General features: G+C 52.0%; 1 protein-coding gene across 1 annotated transcript in view; it reads right to left on the bottom strand.

The window, feature by feature from the left end:
• Nucleotides 1-214: 214 nt before the first annotated feature.
• Nucleotides 215-20,241, bottom strand: part of LOC104661520 (E3 ubiquitin-protein ligase HERC2-like) — a 228,152-nt gene continuing 208,125 nt past the window's right edge. The window contains 11 exon segments of the mRNA XM_030931658.1: nt 215-1,193; nt 2,528-2,740; nt 3,031-3,136; nt 4,065-4,255; nt 4,880-4,992; nt 6,145-6,339; nt 6,493-6,634; nt 10,724-10,807; nt 13,191-13,388; nt 14,143-14,330; nt 19,999-20,138. Of these exon segments, the coding sequence (XP_030787518.1) occupies nt 921-1,193; nt 2,528-2,740; nt 3,031-3,136; nt 4,065-4,255; nt 4,880-4,992; nt 6,145-6,339; nt 6,493-6,634; nt 10,724-10,807; nt 13,191-13,388; nt 14,143-14,330; nt 19,999-20,138 (1,843 nt within the window). The 3' untranslated portion in view covers nt 215-920.

Genomic DNA, 20,241 nt, shown 5'->3' with positions numbered 1-20,241 from the left:
CTCCAGAGCCCTTCAGCCCCTGCCACCAGTGGGTCCCCTGGAACCTTCCATTCTCCTCATCACTTCTTTGTGACTTGAGTTTGGTTTCTGTAATAAAAAAAAAATCTAAACTTGGCTGAAATCTCACCTACTGCTGTATCAAGGACTAACTGACTTTTGGTTGCAGTATATCCCCTGGTGCTAGTCTAACTGGTTAAGAAAGCTCAGTCTACACTTTTATGACAGATGTTTTATTTATAGATAATTAAAATTTAGGCATATACATGACACAAACATTATATATAGTACACTTTCCATGATAGAAGTTATGACGCTGTTCACAGAAAGGCCTCAATTCAGATGACATAATGCATATGCTAGAAGGGGACACCAAATGGCCTTCTGGTTTTTCATTTTGGTTTAAATATCCTCTGGATGCATTCAAGTAATACTGATCATTTCATGTTCAAAAGGCTTTTAATAAACAAATTCAGAGTAAAATCAATTGAAATATTTATAATAACGATTTGTTACACAGTTATTTCCAATATACAATCAAGACGACTCACGACACTTGAAAGAAAGGAGAAAGAAAAAAATCGATTGCACCCACAAGTAAAAAGGCTTTATTCATTTTGGGGATGCTGCAATTCGGTATTTATATGAACATTTACACACTGTGTAAACACAGTCCTACATGTAATGCAGCATTACGGGTGAGAAGACCCTTGGAAGCTGAGCGTCCACAGTGTTCCACGCGCACAGGCGGACCTTTCCACTGTCATTCCCAGCACCGCCAGTCAGTCTCTCCACCCCCTCCTCCCGCCTGGCTTGAGGACAGACGTTTCTCATCAGACACACCAGGCAGCCTACAGTCTACACAGCAGCGAGCGCTCTGCCGCCTGGCTCAGGCTTTCGTTTCACAAGGACATTTCCCCATCTTAGTGTCCTGTTAAATAATCTTGCGTAGAGTCTGAAGCAAAGGAGTCGACATCCTCATTATCTGAATCGTCGCTGCTGTCGTCAGCGGCCGGCTCTCCTGTAAGCGCGATGCGAGCATAGTCATCCGTGTCTATGGACTTGCAGAAGTGGATGGCGTACTTGAGCTTCTCCTCCAGCACCTGCTTGCAGGAATACCTGGGCAGCTTCAGCAAGAAGAAACAGGTGTAGGACTCAGGGAGGAAGTGGTCTGGAGGGTTGTATTTATCCAACACCTGTTGAGCAGAAATATGACGTGATCAGAAACTGAACATGGCTACAGTCTACTTTACTGTACTCATTAGGCTCTTCGTGCTCACAAAACCATGTATTTTGCTAAGAACGAAACAGCAGAAAACATAATCCAACCAACTTTAGGAGTAACAAGGTGCAACTAATTCCTAGAACCTGGAGTAAGAAACAGCACCTCATTATGGAGACGACGGCTCTCTATGGTCATCCCGGGAACAAGGCCCCAGGACCACACCACCCCTGTGGGCCCAGGGAGGCCTGGCAGGCGGAGGGCCAGGCACGTGACCATGGGAGAGCTCCTCACGAGTCTACCAGCCCAACTTTGACCACTACAGATTAAGATACTAAGAAACAGCAAGAATTATGGACAAAAACTAAGAATTACTGACCTTCTAAGATAAAAAACTATGCATGCTCTTCAAGGTGACCCTGAAAGACGGCCACTTTTCTAACCCTGGTAGAGACGCAGGTCAGGCCCTGCTGGGCACATGCTGGGAAAAGTGGACCCTATCGATCCATCCACCCAGGCACTGCTGTTACGGTCCCAACAGAGAGCGGGGGCATTAGCTCACCCCCTCTCAGTGACTCGGCAGGTCCGTCGAGCTTGTTTCTGACCACTGGCCCACAGAGTTGGAACCCAAAGCAAAACCCTTGTTCTCAATCCTACAAGCAGCCTCATTTTTCTCAGCATGTTACTTAGTGACTCACCCAATTCGACCAGACAACTGGGCGAGTGCTTTGCGTGTGTTTGAAATCTAGAGTGGGCTGACACAGCAGTGGTGTTTTCTGGGGATGGCCAGATACATTTTTAAAAAACAGGTAATCAGGCCGGGCGCGGTGGCTCAAGCCTGTAATCCCAGCACTTTGGGAGGCCGAGACGGGCGGATCACGAGGTCAGGAGATCGAGACCATCCTGGCCTAACACGGTGAAACCCCGTCTCTACTAAAAAATACAAAAAACTAGCCGGGCGAGGTGGCGGGCGCCTGTAGTCCCAGCTACTCGGGAGGCTGAGGCAGGAGAATGGCGTAAACCCGGGAGGCAGAGCTTGCAGTGAGCTGAGATCTGATCACTGCACTCCAGCCTGGGCGACAGAGCGAGACTCCATCTCAAAAAAACAAAAAAAACAGGTAATTGTACCCAAAACACATAATCATAACATTTTGAGCCTTCACATCAGAGAAGTTGGATGTTTTCCATTTTCATTTCTGTGAAGACACAAGAGGCCCATTTTTCCATGTGCTGCAGGACCGTGGGTGAGGACCTGGCCACTACTGGCCGACATCAGCCCAGGGCTGCCAAGCCCAGCCAGGAGCCTACCTGGATGACGAAGTCTCGGCCCCGGAAGTCGGCAATGGTCCTGGGCAGCCTTGTCCGGCCCCAGACGAAGCGAAGGAAGAGAGAGCGCTCTGTGTTGGAGAAGGACTCCATCACCTCCCAGAACCACTGGATCAGCGACGCGGAAGGCTCGATGCCTTTGTAGGTGGCCACCGACTTGAGAAGATGCAGGGGGATGTCAGGGCTGCCACACACCTGCAGGAAGATGTCTGTCAGAGCCATGTGATGCTTCCCACCCTGGCATTTCCGCAAGACTCCATCACGCTCCCTCTCTACACCAAGGCCTGTTTGGGGCAGGGAAAGGTCTGGGGGCTCCGGGTGGGCCCGCATACAGCCTCCTGCGGGCGGGTGGAGGGACGCGCTCAGAGTGCACTCCCTTCAGTCAACACACAGGGCAAGGCTCTGACTCTGAACTACTGTCACTGATTTGTGGGTCAGCAGGCAAAAGGCAGCTGCAGGGCAGCCCCACCTGGGGATCAGCATACCATCGTCTCCAGCTCGTAGCCGGTGAACAGTGAGAGGAGGGGGACAGGCACAACGCGGGCCATCCCTTCCCGAACAGCAGCCACCTGCTCATCAAATTCATGGAGTCTGGAAGAAAAAGCTCACTTTACACTTCTGTCTTCGGTGACACTGACTTTGTTCTGCTCACACCAATCCTTGGCACGCAGCACTGCGGCCGCACACTTCCCAACTGGGAGGACAGCACCAGCTCCAGATGGCATGAGCATGCTTAGCAGCTCAGCACTGCAGAACTTCTCCCGACACTCGGCTCATCTCGTCCGGGAGATGGGGTATAGCCAGCCTAACGACCACCCACAGCTACACACACCCCAAGCCACCACTCTCAGTATCCACTGGATACCCCAGGAGAAGCCAGCACCAAGAGGGGAAAGACACGCGCACCTGCCACAGGCCCGAAACGCCATGTGTCTGACCCACGGCAGACACGATACGGGGACAGCACCACCCAGGACACCTGCCAGGACCACCCCCACCAGAGCCCACAGGGCACACCCACCACACGGGGCCTCATCCAGACACTCTCAGGTGCTTCCAGGGGACATGGGACAAGCAGTGGAAACTGTGGGTGGTGGTAATGACCAGCCAAGCCTGAATCACAGCGCCCAAAGGCCTGTGCACAGTCACACCTGGACACCTGGCAAAGGCTGCTCTGTGTCACTCTAGCAGCCTGGAGGGGGTTGAGACAGCCCCAGACACAGCCCTGTCCCAGGGAAGCCAACAAAGAAAGCACACAGGGGCAAAAACTATGGCCTCTTCAGGTGCAGTGACCCAAATGGGTGGATTTTGCTGATCTGGGTATTCTGGTTAGAGCTAGGAGTAATAAACACCAACCCTGATCACAAAATAAGCTTCATACCCACAGATCAGCAATAGTTGCAGCCAAATCCATTACTGTACTGTGGATGACACTCCTGAAAAACACACATGTCCACGCAACCATTTTCTGCTACTTTTGCTATCTGTGTCAATGCGACAGAGACAGATGACCACCAACCTGTAGTTTATCGCCAGCCGCACGTACTCCGCGCGGTTGTCCAGGGTGATGTGCGTGTGCTTGGAGCTCAGCTGGATGTCCTGGCCGCTGGCGCTCGGCACCGTGAAGGGCAGGCTCATGGCCTCAAACTCCTCCGAGGTGGCTTCGTTGTCTCGGATGTACATGAGTCCAGGAATAAAATCTTTATCAACCTTTTAAGGAGAAAAAGAAAGCCCATGTGTCGACTCAGGGCTCGTCTCCACCCCAGATCCCAGTCCACCCAGCACACTCTGTCAAGCAGGAGCCGGGGTCAGCCTCAAGTGCATCTCGAGGCTGCAATTACACAGCACACACCAGGACAGAAGAGGAGCAACGAGAGAGTACTACACCCAAGGAGCTGAACGAAGAATTCACAGTTCAGTCAAGTGCTTAAAACTAACCACTGAGAAAGTTACAGCAACTGGCTAGCAAGGATTCCCGCCCTGCAGCCGAGGCACGACACAGCCATGAGGGATGAGCTGGCTGTGGTCGCCCCAGGACAGAGCCTCCTGTGCAAGCCTGACTCGCGGCCCCCTGGCTTCCCAAAAGCTCAGCTTCTTCACAGGGGAGGCAGTGAGCTTCCTTATCTGACAAGACAGTGTATGTTACAAAACACCAGAAAGTAGATGATCTGTTTTTTTTTTTTTTTTTGCTACTCAAAGATGGCCCACAGCCAGGAGCCTCTGCGTCACCTGGGCACTGAGTTAGGCCAGAGTTCACAGCCTGACCAGACCCGCAGAACAGACTGTGCCTGTTAACAAGACCCCAGAGGCCCCGCCTGCGCCCCAGGGAGTTACCTCACTGAGGTCCGCGATGGTGAGGCTCATCCCAGCCAGCTGCTTCCAGACAGGTTCAGCGAGGTTGAGGCTTAGGGGACTCCCGGTTCGGATGGCAATGCCCAGCAGCACACCTGATCATTCAGGACAGAAGTGACAGAGGACACTTAAAAAGGATGACAAAACTTCCCGCTCACTCACACACGCCACTGGCAGCAGCTCCACACTGAGGCCTCAGAACCTTCTGAAGCCGTAACACCCAAATCATAGGTCTAGGCCTTTCCTCAAGACCGTCTGTCCTCCTCTACATCTATCATTTCCTTTTGTGCCTATAAGCCTCTAACTCTTCACATCCCTTCTGCACACACACTAGTTTAAGCCACACAGAGGCCAATTCTTCTTCTTCTGACAGCAAAGAGCTGGAACTTCCCCACGGGAGTGTCCTCCAGGGAGCTACAGCCCTGCCCAGGAGGTGCTGGCTGTGGTGGGACGCACAGCCGAGGATACTCTGCACACCCTCAGTGGGACAGGAGGGAGGGACTGGCCAATGGTGAAGACCTCAACCCCCTCTGATCCCAAGTCTCAGATAAACCTTGAAGATGCAGAAACAGAATCTCACATTTTCTGAGTGCTCAAGGCAGTCTCCAGTCCTCAGCACGTGGCCAGGGCCCGCTGGCTCTGCCAGTGCCTGTAACTGTGCACAGAGCTTCCAACGGTCCACCACCATCAGGCCCTCAATGCTAGGCACGGAAGTCAACAGCACACCTTGTTCGCTTCCATAATGTTGGTGAAATGCACGATCAACATGAAAAGTCTTTTCTTTTCTTTCTTTTTTTTTTTTGGATACGGAGTGTCGCCCAGGCTGGAGTGCAGTGGTGCAATCTCAGCTCACTGCAACCTCTGCCTCCTGGGTTCAAGCAATTCTCCTGCCTCACCCTCCTGAGTAGCTGGGACTACAGGTGCATGCCACCACAGCCAGCTAATTTTTTTTTTTTTTGTATTTTTAGTAGAGACGAGGTTTCACCATACTGGTCAGGCTGGTCTCGAACTCCTGACCTCAGGCAATCCACCAGCCTCAGCCTCCCAAAGGGCTAGGCTTATAGGTGTGAGCCACCTGCGCCTGGCTCTAAAAGTCATTTTTATTGGTAACATTTTATTAGTTTTTAGTCTCAAAAACTAAAAGCAGATATTCAAGATATCTACTGTCACTCCTCAAACAGACGGTACACTTTAACTCAAGAGCAGACACAGGGCACAGCAACAGTTCAAGCGGCCGAGAAGCTCACCCAGGAAGCGGAACATGCTGCTGTGCACAGGTGCTCTGGCGGCCGGGCTGAGCAGGTAGCAGTCTCGGTTGGCCCCAGACTCATCCCTCCCGTTGGGGGTCACGATCAGCAGGGGTGTGAGTCCGTTCTGCAGCTCCTCACAGATCTCAGCTATGGACTCACTGTAGCCACCTCCACAGTCATCCACAGATTCACCTGCAGGGGAGAAGCAGCCACTTGAAGTCCCCTCACACAGTCCTGTGTGAAGAGCCCCAACGCTCCCGCACCATGTGGCCTCTGTGCTCCCCGTGGGCTCAGGCAACCACTGCCAGGGACACAGGTGCTCCAGCACGCCCGGCAAGTTCTCACCCACAAACTTGACTTTCCAGACACGGTGAGGAAGGAGGAGGCTGTCGGGACCAAAGGAGCTCATCTTAGCACACATCTGCCCAAAGACAGACTTGGTGCCGTCGGGGCCGGCCAGCCCACCTTTGCTCCTTGATCGTTTCACCTGGAGAGGAGGAAGCAAGCAAGCGTGAGGCTGCTGCCGCAGCAGGAAACACACAGCCGGGGACACGCGGAGCTGGTGAGTGCATGAGGAGGAGGCACTGCGCATGAGCCCCTCCCTGGTCACGCACCTGCTTGCAGACCCCGCCATCCAGGGCGCTCGACTCTGAACACCCGAGACTGCTGCCCTCACCCCATTGGGCATGTCGCCAGTGATATGCCCAGCAGCCCCTAGGACTAGTGTGTCTGAATGAACACACCTTCCAACATGACACACACTACCACCACGTCTACAGCTGCGGCCTAGCAGCATCACCTTGGCACGGACCATTCACACACCCTATGCACTGCCGCCACTTCACCATCTTGCCATGACCTCAGGAAATAAGACACCAGGAACTCCAAAAGCAGCTCTCCCAGCAGACCAGAACAGACTCCCGGCACTCCAAGATTCAACCCAATGCCCCTGAGACTGAAGCAGATACAGTGAGTACCTCGGCCAGGGCCAGCCCTTTCCCATATCTACTTCCATCCATCCACTTCCACCCATCCCACTTCCAAGCCTCGGGGCCACTCAGCCTCCCCAACACAGGCAGTCCCTCTCGCTGCCCATCCTTCTCATCCTAAGCTACAATTTCCAAAGGCTCAGGGGACTCCAATTCCCAAAGACATCAAGGCAGGAGCCCTAGGGCCCCTGCCACAGCAGGACCTCGGGGCATCGGAGGGTGGGTGGCCGAGGCTGTGCGTCAGAATCATCTGAGAAGCCCAGTCTGGAAGCATGTCAAAGAGAAAAATTGAAGAAAAAATGGTCCTGAGAATGTATTTTGATGACTCCTCCAGTGAAGCTCTCTTTATCTTTGGCTCACATAAAGTTGAGTTTAAACAACTTACAGCACAGGCTGCCATAACCAAGACTAAAAATACAAGAAGACAGACAGAAGCCACAGCTGCCTATAGAATGAACTTGTCTGCGTGCCGCACACTTGGCTAGGTGTTCACAGATGTGAGTTCCTGGAAACTCGCAGCAGCTTTTTAAGGCTCCATCATGCCCAGAGGAGACTGGGCTACAAGAAAAGAACAGGACATGTCCTATGTCACGGCGGCCGTGTGAGAGGACAGGTGCACCCAGCTCCCCAAAGCCCACGGGGCTGCCTCTTCTCCGCGACAGCACCCACTAGTAGAGGCTGTCTGTGCTGAGAGGCTGCAGAAAACAGCAGCAATGATCCTGGAAGGAGACAGGCTCCTGTGGGACAGCACTTTCTCTGCTCAATAGAAACACAGATGATTTTAACTGTCTTTAATCTGAAGTCCCTACATTTTCAGAAATGTGCATGTAATCATTCTGTAATAAATTTTTAAGTGTAAAAAAGTTTTTATGTACTGACGTTCAGATCCTGCTATAAAACTACATAAAATTCCCAACAAACAAAACCCTCCAGTAAGATGATCTGTGTTCTGGCGTCTCCGAAACTTTCCACAGACAGCTGTGAGAGCCCCTCCCACGGCATCCCCTTGGGAGGGGTGCCCCGAGCGCATTGTCACAGCCACGGGGTGGTGGGATGGAGGCGCCTGTGCAGCCTTCCTGGCTCTGTGCTGGTGTCCTGTGCACACCTTGAATTCATAGAATGTTTTTCTCCATGTTCAGTTTTGGGCAGAAAATCGCTTTTATTTCCACATTTGTAGAAAATTTCCTCTCTTCGGGGGGGGGGGGGGGGGGACATGCTACCCTGAATGGGAAGGAGCCACCTATGGCACCAGGGCCGTGGCTGAGCCACAGCAGCCCCCAGACGTCAATCCACATTGCACACTAGGCTGAAGGGTGTTTATCTGATTCTTAGGAAGGCCTGATGCCGGGCGTGGCAGCTCACGCCTATAATACCAGCACTTTGGGAGGCCAAGGCAAGTGGATCACCTGAGGTCAGGAGTTCGGGACCAGCCTGGCCAACACGGTGAAACCCTGTCTCTACTAAAAAATACAAAAAAAAATTAGCCGGGCATGGTGGCGCACGCCTGTAATCTCAGCTTCGTGGGAGGCTGAGGCAGGAGAATCGCTTGAGCCCGGGAGGTGGAGGTTGCAGTTGAGCTGAGATTGCACCACTGCACTGCACTCTAGCCTGGGCGACAGAGCAAGACTCTGTCTCAAAAAAAAAAAAAAAAAAAAAAAAAAAAAAAAAGGCCCGATATAGGTTGTTTTTTGTTTGCTTTGAGACAGTGTCTAGCTCCGTCGCCCAGACTGGAATATACCGGTATGAACTCGGCTCACTACAACCTCTGCCTCCCAGGCTCAAGAGATCCCCCTGCCTCAGCCTCCTGAATAGCTCGGACTACAGGCACCCACCACCACACCAGGCTAATTTTTGTACTTTTTGTAGGGACGGGGTTCCACCACGTTGCCCAGGCTGGTCTCAAACTCCTAGGCTCAAGCAATCCATCCACGTCAGCCTCCCAAAGTGCTGGGATTACAGGCGTGAGCCACCACGCTCGGCCAGAAGGACTAATATAAATTTGTTTGCCATTTACCTAGTTTGTTTTTTCAATTGCATACTGAACATTTTTGTAACACAAGCTGGGGATAGCAAGATGTCTAGGAAAGAGGCATTCAGCATTTAATGACTTCTCAAAAATTTCAGATGATACAAAGATAGAAGTAAGGGTGCCTAACCTGCATCCTAGTTTATCAAAGCTTCGCTGATGCTCAGAGCCCCCCCAGGCCTGAAGAGAGGGCTTGAACATCCACCCTGAGAGCCCCTGGCCCAAAACGCCTGCGTGCGGTTTTGAGGGAGGTGCAAGTTGAGACGTACTCAATCGCTGGGGTTAGACGATGCAGAAGCCATCGGCTGGCCTTTCTTACAAGCTGTAATGTTTATGATGCACAGCAAACTGAAGCGATCATCCAACGTAGGGAAATAAAAGCTTTTTTATGAACCTAGTTAAACAAACTATTTATTTGAGGACATGACTGACGTGCAGTTTAGCATTAAACACTCTGACGTCAGTGAAGAGACCAGTTCCGTCAATGTGGTCACATGAGCTGTCCAACAAAGGTCAAGAGTCTGGTGTTTTAATTCAACATGCCCCCAAATATAACTCTGAAACAATTCCTAGTCATGTAATCAACATCAGGGTAAAAATCATGTGCTAATACAAAGGTACAGGAACAAAGAATTTGTTCTTCGTGGGCTCTCTGTGTCTGATCCAAGAGGCGAGGCCAGTTTCATCTGAGCATTAAATGTCAAGTTCTGCACGCTATCACCATCAGGGGCTGAGGCTCCTCTTTGTTTGTAACTGCGAGTTTATATAGACTTGAAGCAGTATAAACTTACAAACGGTCTCCTAGTCATTTTTTAGACTACTACCCATGAGACATATTAGTAACTCTGGCCTATGACACTGACAAAGGAAACTACCAGTGGGGGGAGGGTGTGAGGACAGTGGGAGCATGAACTGTTATAACCTATAATCGGATGTATCATCAAACTATCACTGGGCCTGTGACCCACTCCACTTCTCAGAACTTAACAAAAGGGGCGACCGAAGACACACCCAGATAGCCCTGCCTGGACCACAGAAAAGTGGGCATGGCCCCCTAGCACCATCAGAGAAATCTAACAGAGTAAACCAGGACACACCCCTGCAAGAGAGGAGCAGGCTGCAGGCAGCTGCCAAACACAAGCAGCCCCAGAGCCCTATTCCATGGCAGGGAGGAGCGCAGCACATTTTAAAAGGCAGTGATCCTGCTTGGGCTGTAACAGACACACACCTCCCAATGTAACAGCAGCAGTTATCATCATGCAGTGGGAAGAGGGCTGATTTTATTTTCCCCATTCTTGCTGACCTTGTTTGTGCTTTTGGACTATATGAGATAAATCTTCATTACTTCTATATAAAGAAACACACTGACATTCCTGGAAGGCCCAGCACATCACATACAGGAAGCCCACAAAAAGGAAGGTGGCGCCTGCTCTTTAAAGTTGGGGTGCACGGGATGGCAGGCTACCAGCGCTCTCGTCCCGGCCCAGGCACCCACGAAAGCATCACTTCTAAGGCTGTCAGGCTACAAGAAAAGCACAGGACATGTCTCTCCATGTGCTACCTGGATGCGGTTCAGCTCCACGACGGGACCATGCTGACGATCACGCACCATGGTTGCTTGCACTACTTTTCGGAAAGCTGCCTCCTAAAACACAACAAACAGACAAAATTTAGAATCTGATACAGAAAGCATCACTCCTGGCGAAATCATGACATAGTTTTGTTTAAGATCTGATTTGAAGAAGACCTTAAGAACAGAAAACTGCCAGCTCCCTTTTCTCAAGCTATGAGGGTGCAGGGGACCAGGCTGGCACTGAAGCGCACAGGGACAGAAGTCAGGGCAGGCAGTGCCAATGGCCAGGCAAGAGGCAGGTCCCTCAGGAAACTACCTCCACCCACCAGCGTACCGGAGGCTGGAAGAGCTCAGCACGTGCAGGGCGCAGAACAGGGAGGGCTGGGCCTGGCGAGCACCTGCTCTGACGCAGGTCTCTGCGTCAAGATTTCCCTGCCAAACATTAAGTCCACCAGCGGCAGGGACTGATGTTAAACCACTGACTGCCACACAGCAGCCACAGGGCCAGGGAGCGCCGTGGAGCCAACCAGAGGTCCTGGCTGTGATCACACTAAAAGAAATTGGGAGTGTCCGGGGTGAAGATAGGAGGGCGTGGCCAAACATGAGAGCCACAGTGAAGACCCAGCCTTTCCCCAGGAGGGAGCAGGTCGGCCATGCCCATGGGGAAAGGGTGCAGGATGCAGCAAGCAGCCGTGACAATGGAAAGGGAGGAGACAGGTCAGCAGGGGTCTCAGCTCTCTTGGCCAAGTGGCCAATCGTGCCTTCTTTCAGTTAGGGGTGGGCTGTGGGAGCACAAGGGTCCCTCAGTGGAGGCTGAGCCCTTGCCCAGTTCAAAGGCTAAGAACTCCAAGCTGTTCCAAGGCAGGAGGTGAGGGCCCCAAGCGCCAGAGGAGACCCAGAACCGGCATCCTGGAGGCACCTCAGCCCCACGCCTCTTGCACAGCCCAGACTCATCCTGCTCCCACGGGCCCTGCCTGGACCCCAGGGCAGCTCCCCCTCCACAGGAGCACTCCCCTCTCCTCCCAGTCGCCGGCCCGCCCACCTTCCTGGAGAGTCCCTTTTGGTGCTCTGGACTGGGAGTAGTAACACCCACTCTCTGAGGCCGATCCTCACCACACCCAGGACCAGAACCGAGGCTGCCTGCACAGTCCCTGACCAGAGAGGTCCCTTTCAGATGCCCTCACACTCCCCTGACCTTCTGCAGTCTCAGCAGGTGCCAGACGCTGCTGCCCACCGCTCCCCTACCACACACCAGCTCCCACCCATGCCCTGCTCACAGCCGCACAACGCTCGCACAGGGCCAGGTGGGACGTGCCCCGCCTCTCACCATTTTTCTCCCTGCAAAGAAAGGTTTTTTACCTCTGCACTGCCTATTATCATCACAACTTTGAAGGATTAAAAAAAGAAGGTAAAATTAATCGTTTGCTACTTTTTATTATTGAATAGTAATTGAAATTACATTTCCTATCCATTTTACCTGCCCACGATTTCTTCTGCCTCTCTCATCAGAGAGATGATCTTTCCATTAAACACAAGCCTCACCACCTCCACCCTCAGGCACACATGAAAGTAAAATGAATGCCCCAGTCCTGTTCAGTAGAAATCGTTCTAGCCAATTGGACACAAAACCAGTCTTTAAAAAGTAACCTGCTGGGACAGGACTCCAAAACATCTCAATGTTATTAAATCACTAAGAATGGGCCATATTATTTGACAACAAAACACATCACAGAATCACAATCAGGATTAGTGTTCCTCAATCCAATTCTAAAGCTTTTCCCTACACAGAGATGCCCCTACTAATAATGTGGATCATTAGCCCCTTCGAGATCATCTTGTCAAGCTGCTTGCCAGAAACTAACCCAACCTCTAGAAAGCTCCAATTATTAGCAACATCTACAGGTCAAAAGCTGCCTGGTGACTTTCAGATGCCCTCACTCATGACTGTATTACTCACCACCCCCTGTTAATTCTCACTTGGCCAGCAATCTCGACACATTCAGGCATGGACCTTCAAGCTAAGCAATCTGTGACTCCTGGCCCCCTCTGCTGGACATCCCGGGAGAAACAGTCCAGTCGCCTGCCTTCCTGTGTCAGTGGAACTTGCCATAATGCCACAAGGCCAGGCAGGCAGAGGAGGACCGCGGGAACAAAGGCTTAGTTTATGAAGGCCCACCTCATCCTTCTGGAGCGGTGAGAGGCAGAGATTACGAAGCAGAGAGGAAGCACCATACTGTTTGTTTTTAATATAAACTCCAAAAGGGAGGAAATTTTTGTCTGTTTTCTCATTAATATAAAGTACCCAGAACACAGCCTGGCATGCAGGAGGCACTCCATGAACATTTGCTGAATGAGCCGTATTCTATGTGTTCTATTCCCAGGATAGGAATTCTGTTGGGTTACAATGTACTGAAGACACCAGTTTCCCCTAGAGCAAAGACTGCCACTCGAATACCTTTCCCTGGGATATCAGAATTCCTCGCAGGGTGTCGAACCCAACAGAAGGCCCGAGTCCAGTTTCGTCGAGCGAGCCTTCCAGGTCGAACATGGGGATGCAGGGACAGAAGAGCTCGGAGAGGTGGTGCAGCAGCAGCAGGCGGTTCCTCAGTGCGATGATGGGGATCTCCTGCAGGTGATTGTACTCCATGGGGACCTGGAACACAGAAACGGCCTTCAGCCCCTCAGGCACCAAAGGCACAGGGGGGCCACAGTGTGGCATCCATTAAGGATTCTGAAAACAATTGTTTCAAAACCAGAGAAGCATTATGGTTTCTGAGTTTGCTTTACAAAACCTCACTGTGCTGCTTTTTAAATAATATTCTGTCCAGTTTGACTGTAAAAAAAATTAGTCTATACAAATATATTTACTAAGAAGCGTGAGGCATGTACATCAGAACAGCTTGGTGAGGGTTATAAGATACAGGTGATACACACCGTACACACAGAATGCTGGCTGGCATGAATATTAAGGTTTTTTTGAGACAGGGTCTCGCTCTGTCACCCAGGCAAGAGAGCAGTGGTGCAATCACTGCAGCTTTAACCTTTTCATACTCGAGCGACCCTCCCACCTCAGCCCTCAGCCTCCCAAGTAGCTGGGACTACAGGTGTACGCCACTATGCCCAGCTACTTTTGTAGAGACAGGGTTTTGCTATGTTGTCCAGGCTCGTCCCGAACTCCTGAGTTCAGGCAATCCGCCCACCTCGGCCTCCCAAAGTGTTGGGATTATAGGCATGAGCCACCACAACCAGCCAAATATCGAGGCTCGTAAATACACTGTTTGGTTAACATTTACTGAGCCTGAATTCTTTTCACCGAGAAGCCTCTGTAAACACTCAACGACAGGATGCAGCATGCGACAGGAGCACACTTTGCTCGCCCCCGACCCACCCAGCCTGCCCGGACTCACCTGTGCTGGGAGTTTGCCAGAGCTGGCGGGCTTGCTGGTCGACCAGGCGAGGGTATGTGCTGAGCCACAGGCCACACGGTTGACCTTCTTACCCTGAAGGGCAGCTACCAACCGAGGCCTCTGGATGGCGTTGGTGGTTCCATCTCCCAGCTGTCCCTCATCATTGTCGCCCCATGTATAAACCTCACCTGAACGAAGTGCATTTGGAATCAGAACCTGTATACTAGGGCCAACAAACACACGGCTGCCGATGTCTTCCCGTCACACGCAGAACCAGCGCTCCCTGCCCCTCAGCCGCGTGTTGGCCTAGTTGTCAGCTTTACATCTGACCTAGACGTGAATGTCTGCTTTACGTATGACCTAAATGTGAATGCACGCTAATTACACATCCAAAGAGGCAAGCGTACTTCCCAGGACTCTCCACAGCCCCTGCTGGCCACCAGGCCTCTTCTAGTAAGAGGCACAGGACTCTGGTCTAAAGCCTCCAACAGTGTTAGTTCTCAGGACTAGGCATGAACGGCAGCAGTTCTCCATCGGAATAATATCAGAACAGATAGCAATATCCTGAACATCCCAAATTGCTCTTGCAACAGAAGAGGGAAACAGAAGAGGGAAAGTCTGTTTGATTTATTTTATACTTTCTTTTGAGACAGGGTCTCACTGTGTTGCCCAGGCTGGAGTAAACTGGCATGATCACGGCTCACTGCAGCCTCAACCTCCCCAGCTCAAGTGATCCTCCCACTTCATCTCCCAAAGTGTTGGGATTACAGGCATGAACCACTGTGACGAAGTCTCACTCTGTCGCCCAGGCTGGAATGCAGTGGTGTGATCTTGGCTCACCGCAATCTCCGCCTCCCGGGTTTGACTGATTCTCCTGCCTCAGCCTCCTGAGTAGCTAGGCTTACAGGCGCACACCAACATGCCCAGCTAATTTTTATATTTTTAGTAGAGATGGGGTTTCACCATGTTGCTCAGGCTGGTCTTGAACTCGTGCCCTCATGATCTGCCTGCCTTGGTCTCCCAAAGTGCTGGGATTACAGGTGTGCGCCACCATGCCCCAGTCAATTTTTGTGTTTTTAGTAGAGATGGGGTTTCACCATGTTAGTCAGGCTGGTCTCGAACTCCTGACCTCGTGATCTACCTTAAAATCCATGTTTTTAAAATCAAAACCACAATGTGATACCACCTCACTCCTACAAGAATGGCCATAATAAAATAAATAAACAAATAATAGATGTTGGCACGGATGTGGTGAAAAGGGAACACTTACACTGCTGGTGGGAACAGAAACCAGTACAACCCATTGAGATTTTCCCTCTGGAGGGGATAAAAACCAGAAACAAGCTATCCGTGAACATGCGCTGTGATGGAAAGCATCTTCCATGCTCCACTGTGGAAAAGTGTGGAGATTCCTCCAAGAACTAAAAGTAGATCTACCATTTGATCCAGCAATCCCCACCACTAGGTATCTACCCAGAAGAAAAGAAGTCACTATTTGAAAAAGTACTTGCACACGCATGTTTATAGCAGCACAGTTTGCAGTTACGTAAACATGGAACCAGCTCCAAAGCCCATCAATCAATGAGTGGAGAAGAAAACGTGGTGTATATACACCACGGAACACTGCTAGCCATAAAAAGGAACGAAACGATGGCGTTCACAGCAACCTGCATGGGACTGGAGACCATTGTTCTAAGTAAAGTAACTCAGGAACGGAAAACCAAGCCATATGTTCTCATGCTATGAGGATGCAGCGGCTTAAGAATGACATAATGGACTTTGGGGACTCGGGGGAAAGGCAGGAGAGGAGTGAGGGAGAAAAGACTACACATTGGGTACTGTGTACACTGCCTGGGCGATGGGTGCACCACGTCTCAGAAATCACCTCTAAAGAACTTATGTAACCAACACCACCTGTTCCTCAAAAACTTGTTGAAATAAAAATAAATTTAAAAAATAACATACAAAAAGAACATGCAGTTTCTGTTCACACCCTAAACATAGACTCACCATTCACGAGAATCATCACACTTTTCAGTGCACCGTGTTAGACCTCAGCCAAGAAATACCACCGGAAAATATTCTCAGGCAAGGTCCTGGTGACCAGGATGGAAACAAGGCTCACGTTCTCTGGAGACACCATTAGCCTTGTCAAATCTAGCTTCTCGGTGTCTGGGAAGTGTGATGCCTGTGTGATCAAGGGCAGTGTGCTTGTCTCCTGCCCCTGCCTGCTCCCCTGTGCTTGTCTCCTGCCCTTGCCTGCTCCCCTGTGCTTGTCTCCTGTCCTGCCTGCTCCCCTGTGCTTGTCTCCTGCCCCTGCCTGCTCCCCTGTGCTTGTCTCCTGTCCTGCCTGCTCCCCTGTGCTTGTCTCCTGCCCCTGCCTGCTCCCCTGTGCTTGTCTCCTGTCCTGCCTGCTCCCCTGTGCTTGTCTCCTGCCCCTGCCTGCTCCCCTGTGCTTGTCTCCTGTCCTGCCTGCTCCCCTGTGCTTGTCTCCTGCCCCTGCCTGCTCCCCTGTGCTTGTCTCCTGTCCTGCCTGCTCCCCTGTGCTTGTTTCCTGCCCCTGCCTGCTCCCCTGTGCTTGTCTCCTGTCCTGCCTGCTCCCCTGTGCTTGTCTCCTGTCCTGCCTGCTCCCCTGTGCTTGTCTCCTGCCCCTGCCTGCTCCCCTGTGCTTGTCTCCTGTCCTGCCTGCTCCCCTGTGCTTGTCTCCTGCCCCTGCCTGCTCCCCTGTGCTTGTCTCCTGTCCTGCCTGCTCCCCTGTGCTTGTCTCCTGCCCCTGCCTGCTCCCCTGTGCTTGACTCCTGTCCTGCCTGCTCCCCTGTGCTTGTCTCCTGCCCCTGCCTGCTCCCCTGTGCTCGTCTCCTGCCCCTGCCTGCTCCCTGCAGGTTGCTCCTAAAGCCACAAGGTGGGTGTCGCACACACCAGGTGAGGAGGGCGTCTCTGCAGACGCAGCTGGGCATAGGGAATGAGTCCGCGAGAGTGAGGAGGGCTTCCACTCAGGTGCTAGGTCCGAGGGGGGTTAGCCAAGACCCCCAATGTGAGGGGAGGAGCCACGCACCGGAGGATGAGACGCTGGTTATGCACGGGGTCGGGGGGCCAAACTGCCAGAAGAGAAAGGAGCTGCAAGACTGCCAAGAGAAAACTGGAATGAACCCTGTGGATCCGAACTGGACCTGGGGATACTGGTGGGAACTCATAGCTTTCAACACACATGCAGATCCAGGAGGAAACATCAAACATAAACCGGGGTATTGTTTACACTACCAGTCCCTGGCCTTGCCCACGGAGGAGGCCTGGGGAGCGGTGACGGGGTATTGTTTACACTACCAGTCCCCAGCCTGGCCCACGGAGGAGGCCTGGGGAGTGGTGACGGGGTATTGTTTACCAGTCCCTGGCCTTGCCCACGGAGGAGGCCTGGGGAGCGGTGACAGGGTATTGTTCACACTACCAGTCCCTGGCGTGGCCCATGGAGGAGGCCTGGGGAGCGGTGACGCCTCAACAGCAATGAGCTCACCCATCATCCAGACCTTGTCTGCTCAAGGCCATTCTCCTCTACAGACGCCAGGCTCCTTGGAGAAATGGCCAGGTCGAGGCGTGGGGCATGGCAGGAACAAGAGGCGGCTGATGTTCTTCTGCCAGAGCAGGGAAGTTCTCCCAGACAACGGGGACACACAACAAGGGGGCAGAGCCAGACAGAGCACAACTAGAGCGTCAAAATAAACGGGAAAAGACTCTACACCCCAATGAATCCATTAGGATCCATGATTCCCACTCAGATAAAACAAATACATGAATTAATTCAAAGCTGCATAAGAAAGGAATATTTAAGTAGATTCAGGTGTCCCTACCAAATCCTTGTTAATTATAAACTGTCCACGGTGAAAAGCACGACAGACAGCAACGTAACCAAGCGACTGTAGTGAGCACCATCAGAAAGGAGACAAACTGCATGTCACCTGCAAGGATGAACTGTGACGATCAAAGACACACAACCCGAATCTACGGCAGAAACACCGGAAAAAACCCAGACTGAAGAACGTGCTACAAAATAACTGGTGTCTGGCGTGAACCCGGGAGGCGGAGCTTGCAGTGAGCCAAGATTGCGTCACTGCACTCCAGCCTGGGCGACAGAGCGAGACTCCGCCTCAAAAAAAAACAAAAAACAAACAAAAAAAAAAACTGGTGTCAAGTTGCCAGAGGCCCAGGAAGACAGAGGAAGTGAAAGGATGATGCCAGGCACTGAGGGAGTGTCACAGGACAGTGAAATGATTAAAGGGTGCGTGCTTACGTAACTCACCAAAGGCTTTAACAAGGAGCATAGTTTGCGGGACGGCCATGTTAGTCCTACAAAGATGGCGCCCACATTTTCCACCACTGCCGTAACACATCCCCACCGCCCGGCTGGCTTAAACAACACACACTTAGGATCCTTTCGCTCTGCAGGTCGGAAGTCCCGCGTGGGTCTCCCTTCCCAGAGGCCCCGGGGAGAGTTTCCTTGCTCATTCAGACACAGCTCGGTTCTCTGTGGGACTGAGGTCCAGGCTCCTTGCTGGCTGAGCTATTCTCAGCTTCCAGGGGCCACCCCATTCCCCCACCCTGTTCCTCCGCGAAAGCCAGCAACTGAGAGTAGAGAGCTCTCAGACTTTGAAAATCTTTCTGCTACCTCTTCAGTCACATCTCTGACTCTTGTGCCTTCTTTTCTGATCAAAAGGTCTGTGTAATTCCACTGGGTTCACTAAATAATCCAGAATAATCTCCATACCAAGTCAGCAGATTCACAAACTTCATTCGACCTGAAAAGTCCCTTTCGCTATCGTGTCGGGGTTCCCCGGACCAACCCCACACTCGTGATTCTCCAGCACAACTTACAAGACTCAGCGTACACTCCTGCTCAGAGTTACAGCGTATCACAGCAAGAGGACACACAGCAAGACCAGCACCGGGATGGGGACCTGCGGCAAAGCAGAGGGGGAACCAGGAGCAAGCTTCCAGAGTCCTCTCCCACAGGAGCCACACAGGAGAAGCTTAACTGCCCCAGCACTGAGCCGTGTCAAGTGCCGTCTGCCGGGAAGCTGGGTAGAGACTCCAGGCGCAGGGTTTCCATCGGGGCTGATCACACAGGCACCCCCTTCCTGGCGTGTAACAAGTTCCAGACCAAGGAAAGCAGGTTTCAGCACAGACCACATCACTTGTACAGACAGTTCAGGCACAGTGAACCACACTTACCACCCAGGGAACAGGGTAGTCTTCCCAAAACCCAGGTTCCCAGACACCAGCATAGGGCCAAGCCTACAGCAGGTCTATCTAAGGACACGTCTCAGGCTGGCTGCTAGCTCTGTTCTGCACAGCCCAGTAATAAGTAGTAAGTAGAACTCTTTCACAGGTTTAACAGCAGGGGCTGAAGATGACAGGGCCAAAGCCTTGCTGACTGCAGATAAGCCTCTCAGGACATGGTATAAGCTCCAGCCTTTGCCTCCTTTTTTTTTTGTTTTTTGTTTTTTTTTTGAGAAAGAGTCTTCCTCTGTTGCCAGGCTGGAGTGCAATGGCACGACCTTGGCTCACTGCAACTTCCACCTCCCGGGTTCAAGCAATTCTCCTGCCTCAGCCTCTTGAGTAGCTGAGATTACAGGCACGCACCACTACGCCCAGCTAATTTTTGTATTTTTAGTAGAGACGGAGTTTCACCGTGTAGGCCAGGCTGATCTCGATCACTTGACCTCGTGATCCGCCCGCCTCAGCCTCCCAAAGTGCTGGGATGACAGGTCTGTGCCCCCTTTTAAGGTTGTGCATGTCACATATGCTCAAGCAGCCCTCTTAGATTCATAGGCCTCAGTCCTGCGGCGCCGAGCCCCGACCTACCGTCCTCTGTGCAGCACACACAGTGCAGGGAGCCAGTGGCAATGGCGATGACTTTCTTTCCCTGCAACCCTTGGACCTGCCGAGGCCTTCGAACATGGTCATCCGATCCATGGCCCAACCTGTGATAATCGCCTTTGCCCCTGCACATGAAGGAAGCATAGAAATTATGGAGCAAGGTCATCTCATTGACCACCCTGCCCAGCCTCCCGGGCAGCCTCTGCTCTTCAGGACACAACCATAGCC

Source organism: Rhinopithecus roxellana, chromosome 5 (genome assembly GCF_007565055.1).
Source record: "Rhinopithecus roxellana isolate Shanxi Qingling chromosome 5, ASM756505v1, whole genome shotgun sequence".
Taxonomy (NCBI): domain Eukaryota; kingdom Metazoa; phylum Chordata; class Mammalia; order Primates; family Cercopithecidae; genus Rhinopithecus; species Rhinopithecus roxellana.
Note: the sequence above shows the minus strand (reverse complement) of the source record. Positions and strands in the feature narration are given on the sequence as shown.